Source organism: Myxine glutinosa, chromosome 5, assembly GCF_964187855.1.
Source record: "Myxine glutinosa chromosome 5, kmMyxGlut1.1, whole genome shotgun sequence".
Taxonomy (NCBI): domain Eukaryota; kingdom Metazoa; phylum Chordata; class Myxini; order Myxiniformes; family Myxinidae; genus Myxine; species Myxine glutinosa.
Window position 1 is genome coordinate 198836783 of NC_136265.1, and position 12862 is coordinate 198849644.

General features: G+C 43.1%; 1 protein-coding gene across 1 annotated transcript in view; it reads left to right on the forward strand.

The window, feature by feature from the left end:
* LOC137428269 (BTB/POZ domain-containing protein KCTD5-like) overlaps positions 1-12862 on the forward strand; it is a 57872-nt gene that overhangs the window by 43811 nt on the left and 1199 nt on the right. The window contains exons 4-6 of the mRNA XM_068118200.2: positions 2354-2462; positions 2705-2796; positions 5765-5863. Of these exons, the coding sequence (XP_067974301.2) occupies positions 2354-2462; positions 2705-2796; positions 5765-5863 (300 nt within the window). The remainder of the gene's footprint in view (positions 1-2353; positions 2463-2704; positions 2797-5764; positions 5864-12862) is intronic.

Below are 12862 nucleotides of genomic sequence, written 5' to 3' on the forward strand. Positions count from 1 at the left end.
CCTCTCTTGGATTAAATCATACCTCTCTGACAGACGCCAGTTCATCTCCATCAATAACTGCAAATCCCCCACTGCTCCCCTCCCCCAAGGTGTCCCCCAAGGTTCAGTTCTTGGCCCCCTCCTCTTCATCCTTTACCTGTCCCCCCTCGGTCACTTAATCCGCCGTCATGGGCTCCAATTCCACTGCTTCGCCGATGACATCCAGCTTTTCATCTCCACCAAGTCCATCTCCACCGCCACCCACTCTATCCTGACAAACTGCATCACTGAAATAAAATCCTGGCTTCAAATCAACTTCCTCAAACTTAACTGTGATAAATCTGAAATAATCATCATTGGCCCAAAAACGCTCATAAAATCCACCCATAACTTTGCCCTCAACATCGACGGTATCCCAGTATCCACCTCCCCTCACATCCGGAATCTTGGCATCATCTTTGACCAAACCCTCTCCTTCGACAAATACACTAAACAGATCACAAAGACAGCCTTCTTTCACCTGAAAAACGTCGCCCGTCTCCGTCCATCCCTCTCCTCCATGGCTGCAGAAACCCTCATCCACGCCTTCATCACTTCCCGTCTGGACTACTGCAATAGCCTCCTTTATGGTTCACCCTCAACAATCACCAATAAACTCCAATACATTCAGAACTCCGCTGCCCATCTACTCACCCATTCCCGGACCCGTGACCACATCACCCCCGTCCTTTACAAGCTTCACTGGCTCCCCATCTCCCAGAGAATCCAGTACAAAATCCTCCTCTTGACCTACAAAGCCCTCCATAACCTGGCCCCATCCTACCTGGCTGACCTCCTCTCCCACCCGCAACACTCCCACCACTCCCACCCGCAACACACAACGGACACACTCCCACCCGCAACCTCCGCTCTGCTGGTACCAACCTCCTGACCCCCCCCCCCCGCCCCCCCCCATCTGGACCAAATTCAGATCCTGGGGGGACAGGGCCTTCTCCATCGCTGCTCCCACCCTCTGGAACTCACTACCTCACACCATCAGAGACTCCTCCTCACTCACCACATTCAAAACATCACTCAAGACCCACCTGTTCAACACTGCATTCAACATTTAACCCACAGCATCTAACCCCTGACTATCTCCTCTCCTTCTCCCTCCTTTGTGCTTTGAATATTTCCCTATTGATTCTTCATTTTTGCAATTGTTTTTATGTTTTGCTATGCATTATGTTTTGCACTCTGTCAAAGCGTCTTTGGGCTTCCTGAAAAGCACTATATAAAATAAATGCATTATTATTATTATTATTTACTTGTGGTACAAATACAAATACAACTTTGTCTGGGGGGTAATGTAGGCTATGTGGCCGCGGCTTCATGTTGGGGTGTGGGGGACTAGGAGAGGGGTGTAATTCTCTCTGTAAATGTGTACTGTATAGCGCCACCTGATAATGGCAGAGGGTATTACAATTTCCTTTTTGTCCCCCGTCGCACCGCGGAGCGAAAGAGGGACGATGGTTTTCCCCTCCATCCGTGTGTCCGTGTGAAAAATGAGCGAAGTACCAACTTCTAATCTGGTGTGTGGGTGTATCTAGGCATAAGGAAGAACGCTATTGAAAATTGGGTCGCCACGTCAAAATCCAAGATGGCCGCTGCCATGTATGTCTGACCATTGTGAGCGGAATATCTTGAAAAATAAGCGAAGTACCAACTTCTAATCTGGTGTGTGGATGTATCTAGGCATAAGGAAGGAACGCTATTGAAAATTGGGTCGCCACGTCAAAATCCAAGATGGCCGCTGCCATGTATGTCTGAACCTTGTGAGTGGAATATCTTGAAAAATAAGCGAAGTACCAACTTCTAATCTGGTGTGTGGGTGTATCTAGGCATAAGGAAGAACGCTTTTGAAAATTGTGTCGCCACGTCAAAATCCAAGATGGCCGCCACCATATACTGTATATGTCTGAACCTTGTGAGCGGAATATCTTGAAAAATAAGCGAAGTACCAACTTCTAATTTGCTGTGTGGGTGGATCTACGCATAAGGGAGAACGCCATTGAAAATTGGGTCGCCAAGTCAAAATTCAAGGTGGCCGCCTTGCGTCTTCCACTTTGTCAACACACATCACTTCACCGACGGGGGACCTAGGCGTAACGCTTGTTCTAGTTTAATAATGCGATTCCTCTCATATTTCCAAATACGCTGCAGAATCTAACAATAAAATGCTCTTGTGATGCTGACACATTTACATTTCTGGTAAATTGTTTCATTTGCATGTTTGACAGAAATCGTAAACGAAGCAGATTATTGGAGCACACGTTGCTTCTTCTTGGTCATCCTTCCATTTTGTTCTGAGTTATGCCTTGTCACTACCTTGCAGGACGAAACTGGAGCTTTTCTCATTGACCGCGACCCTACCTACTTCGGTCCCATCCTCAACTACCTGCGGCATGGGAAGCTGGTTCTCGACAATGAACTGCCTGAAGAAGGTATACATGTTTAAAGCAAGGATATACCATGTTACCTGCAGCAATGGTTAAAAACAAATCCTACAAATTTAAACCTGCAACTCTTCAAATGTTAAGGATCAATGTCCAATGAACTTATCTCACACCTATTTTAAGTATAATTGAAAATAATGATCACCTTTTCTTTGCTCAAGTTCTTCATTGAGGAATCTAGTGATGAAGCAGAGTGTTGACTATCATTAAATGTGTTTACCACTTCACAGGAATCTTGGAAGAAGCCGAGTTCTACAACATAGCTTCCCTCATTGTGTTAATTCGGGATCGGATCTGGGAGAGGGATTACAAAGCTCAGCAGGTTTGCTTGTGGATTTTTATTTTTGGGAATTTTCGATGTGCTGGGGCTGGATAATTTCATAACGGAAGTGGTTCCCAAAATATGGGGGAAGATATAATACATTTGGCTCTCATTGTGAAAGGTAATGAATGCTCGTAATTGTGTCAACGTGAGAAATAAGTTGAGGCCAGTAGGTTAGATGTTGACATTACCTTTACATTAAAAGAACAAGTAAGATATGAACAATACATACAGGTAAGATATGAACAATACATACAGGTAAGATATGAACAATACATATAGGTAAGATATGAACAATACATACAGGTAAGATATGAACAATACAACAGGTAAGATATGAACAATACATACAGGTAAGATATGAACAATACATACAGGTAAGATATGAACAATACATACAGGTAAGACATGAACAATACATACAGGTAAGACATGAACAATACATACAGGTAAGATATGAACAATACATACAGTTAAGATATGAACAATACATACAGGAAAGATGAACAAAAGGGTTTAGATGAAGATTACAGGTAAGATACAAACAATAGGCCTTGTTCTATTACTGGGGCAAATAGCAATATTTTCAAAAATATTTCATTGGAAGGATGTTAGGTAATATGTGAAGAGGAGATTTAGACAAGGGCATTAGGTAGAGGTAGACAATGGCATTTAGGTAGAGATTAGGCACAAGGGCATTACATTAGGCACTAGGGCATTCGGTAGAGAAAGTTGAAGCAACATTCCTCCCTTGTATATATTTGGATACAAAGTCAAAGCTCGTAGAAGAGCAAGAACATGGAATGGATCGAGATGTAACAGAGCAAAATGAACAGGAGAAAGAGGGGGGAAACGCAACAACCACAAGGTTAAAGGACCAAATAAAGGGAGACTTGGAAGGATAAGGAGTAGTAGAGGATGCACGGGGTGGAAAACATGGACACAGAAACAAACACTATAGATTTGGAAAGAGGTGAGCTTGGGGGTGAGGGGAATGGGTGAGGAGGGATTGACGGGGTTAGGAAAGATCATGGCTTTGGATGGGGGATTCTCTGAGATGGAGGTGAGCAGCTATAATGAAAACCTGGACACAATAATGAGGTTGAAGATGGAGGTTGGCAACGCAATAAGGAGGTTGAAAGAGGATGTAGAAGTGGGTTGTACATGTGGGGAAAAAAGAGGAACGAATGAGTGGAAGTGAGCTCTGATTCTGGATCATGGTAGTTTCTCCAGAAGGGGGATTCATGGTGGACCATGTGCACCCTGTAGTAACTTGGCGGTGGGGGTAGGGGACAGAGCACAGAAGGAGCAGAGGGTGCAAGACCAGAATGGCGGTGATAGGAGACAGAGAGACCACTAACCTATCTGCGACGTGAACGTGATAGTCTGAAAGATTACGTTTCATCGTGTGAGATTCCAATGATCTTGAAGGCCTTAATTTACATGGTGTCGAGATGAGCAAGGTGTGAAATAGGCACGCCTGGAGGAGAGACCAGTACTCCATCAAGCTGCGGATGAAAGCCTTGTAGGTGGATATGAGATCAGGTGCGCCAAGGAAGGACTTTGCATGTCAGAGGATGCCCAGTTGACACGTGCCTTTCAAGGCCAGCGTTGCTATGCAGTTGGCCCAGTAGAGGTCATGGCTGATGCATAGTGAGGCCAAGAATGTATAGAGATTGAACCTCTTCAAGTAGCTGACGAGGGGTTAGTTTGACGATCGTTGTGGAGTGACAGAGTGAGAGTGAGATTTTTCAGGATGGAAGGACATGTTCCATATATTAGACCAGCATCTAAATCAATTACAGACCGGCAGAGGGTGCCGCAGCTACAATCTGCCTAGCAATGGGATGCGGTGCAGTATAACACAATGTGGAGCCATCTGCAAAAATGAGGAGAGGGTTTTACAGAGCATCAGAGAGGTCATTAAGATAGATGAGCAACAAGACTGGGCCTAAAATACTGCCTTGGAGAACTCCAACTTCCAATGTGAGAGGGGAGAGATGGTTCTATTCATAGCAACACGTTGACTGTGAGAGTGACGGAAGTCAGAAATCCAGGAGCAAAGTTGGCCAGCTATGTCACTGGCAGAGATGGAGGTTGGCAAGCAAAGCAGGATGCCAGATTGTGTCGTGGATTCCCTAATCCCTTCGGTTCTGGAATAAGCACCTCAACTCGGACACTGTACAAGGGGTTTATTGAGGGATAAGATTAACATGCATGGGAGTTAGATATGGGTGCAGAAGCTAGTAGCACCTTTTGGTCCTCACACAGCCAGCAACCAACAACATCTCAAAGAATCACAATTTGTATTCTGCTTCATATATTTTTCTTCAAAGCACAAGGAACTCAAAATATTTCCCCAGTTTCCCAAGCTGGGCTTCAGAGAAAGGCTCGGCAGATGGGGAGCTGCTCGTTGAATGTTGATGCAAGGAGTTGGTCTTGAAAGAATGTTGGAAAATGTTGGTTGAAAGAATGTTGATGCAAGGTCAAACAAAGATTTTGTCAACAGCTTCCCAAAACCAGACAGTCAGACGCTGGGGAGCCAAATGGGTCATATTGCCCCCCATTAGCCTGAGATTCGAATGAAATCCCTCACAATTGTATCAAATGTCCAAGAAGACGGTCCTAACCTCTTGTGTTGGAGATTGATGGCTGCCAACCACTGCTATGAGAGGAGTAGAAGCGTGTCCAGAGATGTGACCAGGACAGAACGTAAACTGCCTTGAGGTTTTTATCAGCAAGACAACCAAACTGGTTAATGGTTTGTTAATCTTGTGCAAAAAAGCCAATGGATGCAAATAGAAAATGTAGACGAAGACGCAGTTGCTTGTGTTAATTGCAGAGCCTTGCAGATTGGGATGATTACAAATTCCATTGCACGGTGCATGTCTTTGCCTGCAGAAATATCCCAAATGTTATTTCCTGTATTTCCCATTAGGTACCAAAGCAGTTGTGTGTATTCATGCAGGAAATGCCTGTGAAACACATCTACCGTGTGCTCCAATGCCATGTGGATGAGCTGACTCAGATGGTCAGCACCATGTCGGATGGCTGGAGGTTTGAGCAGGTAATATTAACAAAGTTCTGCATTTTCCTAGCAAATGCCATTCCTAGCTTATCACTTGCTTTGGTGTCAGACAGTTAGCATTTTGTGGGATGAATAACTAGTGTTGGTGAAGGCAAGTGTCAATCTGCGTCGGCATACGAGTAGAACAATCGGTGAAATAAACAGAACGTTAATCAAGGTATCATGTTAACTGCCATAGGAAGAAAGGAGAAGCTGACGTTTGCGGCGTTAACTCAACATTCGGTTATTTTTATCAACTGTAACATGTTGTAAGGCCTCTCCATGCCCTACACACTTACTTTCGCCCTTACTGTAACAAAATTGCTACCAATTTTTGATTGGCTGGAACTGGGATTTGCACCATTCCTTGCACATTGCATCCACTAGTTGTTTTCACCTCTTTCAGTCGTTGCTGTTGATCGCCCATAGTTGCTATTTCAACACATCCCTGGTTTTACAGGTGAGGGAAAAGAGGAACAAATAGGTGTAGGTGAGTAGTGAGCATGGATTTTGAGAATGTCCCAGAAATTAGTTACTGACAGGATGTGTGCACCTTGGAGAAACCTGGGGGTGGGGGTCAGCCGGGAGAGGGCAGATGGTGCAAGACAAAGACCTGTCTTTGCTGTCCTGTCTGCGATGGCCATCAACTTGTCTGTGATGTGGGAGATTTAAATGATTCTGAGGGCTTTGGACTCGATGGCATCAAGATGTGAAAGGTGCGAGGAAGGGTCGCCAACCCAAAAGTGGAGGCAATACTCCAATGAGCTGCATATGAAACCACTGCAGCTCATTGGAGTAATGCCTTCTACAAATACAGAAGTTCGTATGAATACATAAGTTTGTATTTGCCGATAATGATTGGCATGGTGGAGAATGCATGAGACCAACTCCAATATGTGGTTTTCCTCTAAGAGACCGTGATTGATGGGGACCCCTAAAAGGTTGAGCAATTTAACTTTGAGCCATTTCTTCCAGGAAGGACAGAGTGTTTCAAAAGTAACAGTGTGCTGAACGAATTACTTGTGTTTCATGAGTTTAATAAAAAATAACCAATCCTTTCGCACTGTCAGGCGCATTGGGCTGCCATGGCAGTTTCATTAGCTAGGCGGCACAATCCTAGACGGGTTATTACTATGACGCAGGAGACTTAAATGGCTCATTTTCCCCAGAGATGGCACTCATTATGCCGACATCGGAAGGAGGACAGCATCGGTTAACCTACCTGGTGTGGTTTATCACACAAAAATTAACGTGTATGCTTCTTTATTTTCAGGTATCGTTGACTCGCTCAGTGAGATACCCACCAGCTGACAATAAATACTTTGTAAACTAGAACGGCTCTCGGTAGAGCGGATACCTCCACCAGGCTGAACAGTTTGTTTTGTATCCCATTGATAGGTATCCCAGATCTGGATCCGGACCTGAAGCAAAATCGAATCATTCTGTCCTTGTCACATATCCAACCTCTTCACCAAATTTCATCCAAATGTGTCCACAACTTTTTGAGATATGCTGTTCACAAACAGACAGACAAACAGACAGACAGGGTGAAAACATAACTTCATCCACCTTCGGTGGCGGAGGTAATAAATATTTCTCTCTGAAAGACATGTCTTTTTGCACGAGTGGTGCTGAGTTTCTCCTGCACTGTTTCCTTTCAAACACCCTGTGTATATGTATATGTAATATACATTATCTACTGACAAAGGTACCCGTCACTGCTGGGCAATGCCGGGTCTTATAACAGCCTTAATTAAAAATGCCCCAATTGGCCCGATCACTCCAGAGTCTAGATCATCACGACTTAATTAAATGAGATATTCAAAATCTGTTTTGTTGTCAGACAATCGGAACAAGCTCTCTATATAGGCATACAGATCAAAATCACTTGTTTAAAATTTTTTGCAGGGTGTATATTTGGAGAAGTTAGCTAAGGTGGTAACCTTCTTTTTTTTTTCGACAAATTCTTCTTTCACCCTTGACATATATATATATATATATATATATGTATATATATATATATATATATATATATATATATATATATATATATATATATATATATATATATTGTTATGTCGGTGGGGTAGTGATGATGACTTGAGACCAGGAAGATTTGTGAAGGTATCATGCTCCGACTGTCGTGAAGAAGAAGAACCTTGATGTAATAAGTACTTGTTTCGCCCACATGTCGGATTAAGTTGTATATTTGTCCCTATTATGAGGAATGGGGCATTCTAACTAGTTGTAGGGATTGTTAACTACTACCTTGTACGTCATACCCTTGGTGATTTATCCTTTGTCCCTTTTGGCACCGCACCATAGACACTAGCGCAGGAAGTGCCCATTCAATTGCACTAAATAACAATAAAAACCAACCGGAAGCCAGTTCTGAGCACTGCCGATAGGACACCACCATCGACATCTCCACGAAGGTGGAGCAGGCTGAAGACACGCCCAGAAGGACAGTGATTGGGCGGGAGTTGACCAACAGGAAGGCCGGGGTAAGAAGGGACATGCTGATTGGCAAAGTATGACCGATGACGTCATGAGGCGGACTGCGTGTGGATTGGTTGAGAGCTGAACAATGTAGTGATGGCCTGCAGGCATTGGTAGAGAGGCACAGATGACATCACGAGATGATCAATAAAATAAGATAGAGACCGACATTTTCCTCTCTTGTCCCTAACGCCTCCTCTGCCCTCGACTCTCTCTTCTTGGTTCTGGACTTTGGTGGAAGACGTCTGTGCGTGGACATTCCTCTCATTAGGATTCATTGCGGCGGCCGTGTTTCCAAGACCTTACTGGTGGTCGTAAAGAGGCAGAGCTGCAGGGCAAGAGTCGTGTTGTCAGAGCGGAGTTCGTGAGGACAGGCCCGGCTGGGGAGCGGGCTGCACGCTCGTTTGCCGTGAGTGGGAGGCCTAGTAAACAAGGGTGCAGAGGCCTTGTTCCCGCCAAGGCAGAAGCCGCATCCGGACTGCGCGATCGGGGCCTGACGATTGCTGACGACGCACCGAGCGAGTTGAGCTAAGTGCCATAATTACACTATTATTTTCCAGTTCTTGAATTCCCCTCTGACTTTCGTGGAAGACGGCTATGCGCGGATATTCCTCTCATTCGGCTTCATCGCGGCGGCCGTGTTTCCAAAACCTTACTGGTGGTTGTGAGGACAGGTCTGTTCTGGGAGTGCTCCTAATAGGAACTTTCTTTTTCGTCGCGTTTTTCTTGTTACCGGCATTCCATTTTAATAAATCTGTTATTTTCCTTGTAGATTTTAAATCCGGTTCGTGTGAGTTATTTTTTTGCAGGTTTGGGAACTGCCGGCGGACTACAGGTAAGCCCTTCCATCGCTTCCTTTCCCTTTCTTCCCCTGCATGTATAAAGTCCGCAATTGATCATTGCCCCGGAGTTAAACCTTGCTCGGCTAATCTGTTTCCTGGTAAAGATTTTAATCGCCAGGAACGCGACTATATATATATATATATATATATATATATATATATATATATATATATATATATATATATATATATGTGTATGTATGTATGTATGTATGTATGTATGTATATATATATATTATATATATATATATATATATATATATATATATATATATATATATATATATATATATATATATATATATATATATATATATATATCTATATTCACGTGAAAAAGTAAGTACACCCCATGTAAAGTTTTGACTTTTTCAACATATTCAACAGACAGCTATTTGATCTTCATTTCAACAACATTGATAGATAAAGGTGATATAATATAACAAATATCATGAAACGTTTACATTTTGTAGTCCATTGTATCATTTAAATAAACATAAATGCAAGTTTCGCATATGGAAAAAGTAAGTACACCCCTTGGCTCTAATAGGTGGTATTGCTCCCTTTGGCAGAAACAACCTCAAGTAGGCGTTTCTTATAACTGTCTACCAGTCTCTGACATCGACTGGGAGAAATTTTTGCCAACTCCTCCATGCAGAATTCTTTCAGCTGTGCGATGTTTGAGGGGTTTCTTGCATGCACAGCTCGTTTCAAATCCCCCTACAGCATCTCGATGGGATTTAGATCCGGGCTTTGACTTGGCCATTCCAGAACCCTCCCTTTCTTTCTTTTCAGCCATTCCTTGGTTGATTTACTGGTATGTTTAGGGTCATTGTCATGTTGCAAGGTCCACCTTCGGTTGAGCTTCAACTTTCCGACAGATGGCCTCACATTATCCTCAAGCACCCTCTGGTACAATGAAGAATTCATAGTGGATTCTATGATGGTGAGCTGCCCAGGCCCTGATGCAGCAAAGCTGCCCCAAACCATAATATTTCCACCACCATGCTTTACAGTTGGTATCAGGTTCTTGTGGTCAAATGCTGTCTTTGGTTTTTGCGAAAACATGTCTTCTGGTACTGTGGCCAAATAGCTCTACCTTTGACTAATCTGTCCAGAGCACATTGTTCCAGAAGTGCTGGTGCTGGTCTTTGCCTAGGTGTTCATTGGCAAACTTTAGTCTTGCCCTGATGTTCTTTCTGGACAGCAAAGGTTTCCTCCTGGCACACCTCCCATGTCGATCAAATTTGTGCAGCCTCTTTCTCATGGTAGACTCATGCATTTTGACATCAACAGTGGCAAGAGCTACCTGTAGGTCCTGTGATGACATTCTGGGGTTCTTAGAGACTTCTTTCAGCATCTTGCGGTCTGCTCTCGGGCTGAACTTGCTGGGGCGGCCTGGCCTGAACATGTTTCGCAGTTGTTTGGAATCTTCTCCACTTGTAGATGATCTTCTGGACAGTCGAATGATTGATTTCAAATTGTTTGGAGATCTTTTTAAATCCCTTCCCAGACTCGTACGCATCTATAACCTTCTTTCTGAAGGCCCCAGAGAGCTCTTTTGATCGAGGCATGGTGATGCCGCATGCTTCAACAACAAAGAGCAAACCAAACTAAATGTCTGAGGTGTAAATAAGACAGGTTCCTCCAAGATCCTCTCTGACGATGTTCTAATCATTTGCACCTGAGCTGGTGCACCTGATTCGAATTTTAGGTATTTGAAGTAGTGATAAATGTAGGGGTGTACTTACTTTCTCCACATGCGAAATTTTTATTTATGTTTATTTAAATTTTACAATGGACTACAAAATGTAAATGTTTCATGATATTTGTTATATTATATAACCTTTATCTATCAATATTGTTGAAATGAAGATCAAACAGCTGTATGTTGAAATATGTTGGAAAATTCAAAACTGTACATGGGGTGTACTTACTTTTTCGCGTGACTATATATATATATATATATATATATATATATATATATATATATATATATATATATATATATATATGAGCTCCTTCAAAAGAAACTTCAACACAGGAGGCGGCTATTAGGCCCATCAAAGCCTGCATTATGATTACCACCCTATGGTTGCTTGTCTATGGTCTGTCCCTTATTTTTCTAAATGCTGAGCGTTAATCAAAGAAGCAGCACACACCCTTAGTTTAGAGGACCTGTTTTTGCACCCTTTTTGCATAATGCAGTTGTGTTTAATGACTTCCAAGTGGAGAGAATGTGACCTTGGGCAAATGATAGGAGAGGGGGAGATGTTGTGAAGGGGTTAGGGTGGGGAGCATGTACATGCAGAAGATGACTTGGTGGAGTGTACAAAAGTGAGCGAGTTATCAACGGTGATCCCACACTCAGTGCCAAATGGGTTTGTTTTCGAGATCCCAATGTCAGCCAGACAAATAATCGATCAACTTAACGGGCAGTTCACTTGAGGTATCTGCTGTGGGAAGTAAGGAGAATGCTGACGTTTGGGTATCAATCCTTTGGCAGGGCAAAAGAGCAAACCCTAACCCTATTTTACTCTGAGTATTAACACGGTGGTTAGCATACTTCAATCAACATCTCTGAATCGTGAATCCACAACTCTATCTGGAGATCATCCAATCCGAGGGAGAGAGAGTAACGGTCAGTTGTTTGCATCATCACCAAAGGATGGCTGTGTGGCTGATGCCCTGTGCACATATTTTGAATTTGGCATAAGGTGCTGGTCGTACTTCGCCTACTCTTCATCAAAAGACACTGTCATCTTTGTCATCCACAAACTAAAGTGGGCACACGGGTTCCTAGCTTGACGTCCTTCCGAAGGATGATGTCTTCATTGATGCAATGCCGTAGCTATGAAGAACCAGACAGAAATTGTTTATTTAGGTCAAGAATCAAACTCAGAGCAAACAACTCAAAGGCAGGTGCTTGAGGAAGTCTCCTTCATTAACTATCTCCCTGTAACTGTTGATTCAGACATGAAACAATTTTGCTGATGATACTAAACTGTGCAGAATTGTGGACGCACACGGATGCAAAAGGTCTGCAGAAGGATTTGAATGCTGTAATGAACTGGGCAAACAAATGGCAACTCCTTTTCAATGAAGCCAAGTGTGAAGCAGTCCATTATGGAAGAACAAAAAAAAACGAAGTTCAGTTATTCAATGACAAGTAGAGTAGAGTTATTCAATTGTAAAGATGGGTTTCAAGAAATCAAACTTGTGAATCATGAAAGAATTTGGGAGTAGTCCTGCTCAAACTATACAAGACAATTGTTCACCCTGGAATATTGCAACCCTGTATGGTAGCCCATGTTTAAGAAGCACGAAGATGTACTTGAAAATGTCCTGTGGGGAGCCACAAGGTTATTGCCCCATCTACGTCATCTGGAATATCCTGAGAGACTGACACTCCTGAGAATCCCCACACTTGCGTGTAGAAAGCAGAGGCCTGAAATCATGAAAGGAATTGATCACATTGCAATTTGAGGCCCAGATATTTTTCCAGAAAGATGAAGGGATATGATCATAAAATGAGGATACTTCAGTGCCGAACCAAATACAAGACAAAATGCTTTCTCAATGAGAACCATTACCAGCTGGAACAGACTACCCAGATAAGTTGTTCAGGCCTGTAGAGTCAACCAGTCCAAATGAGCCC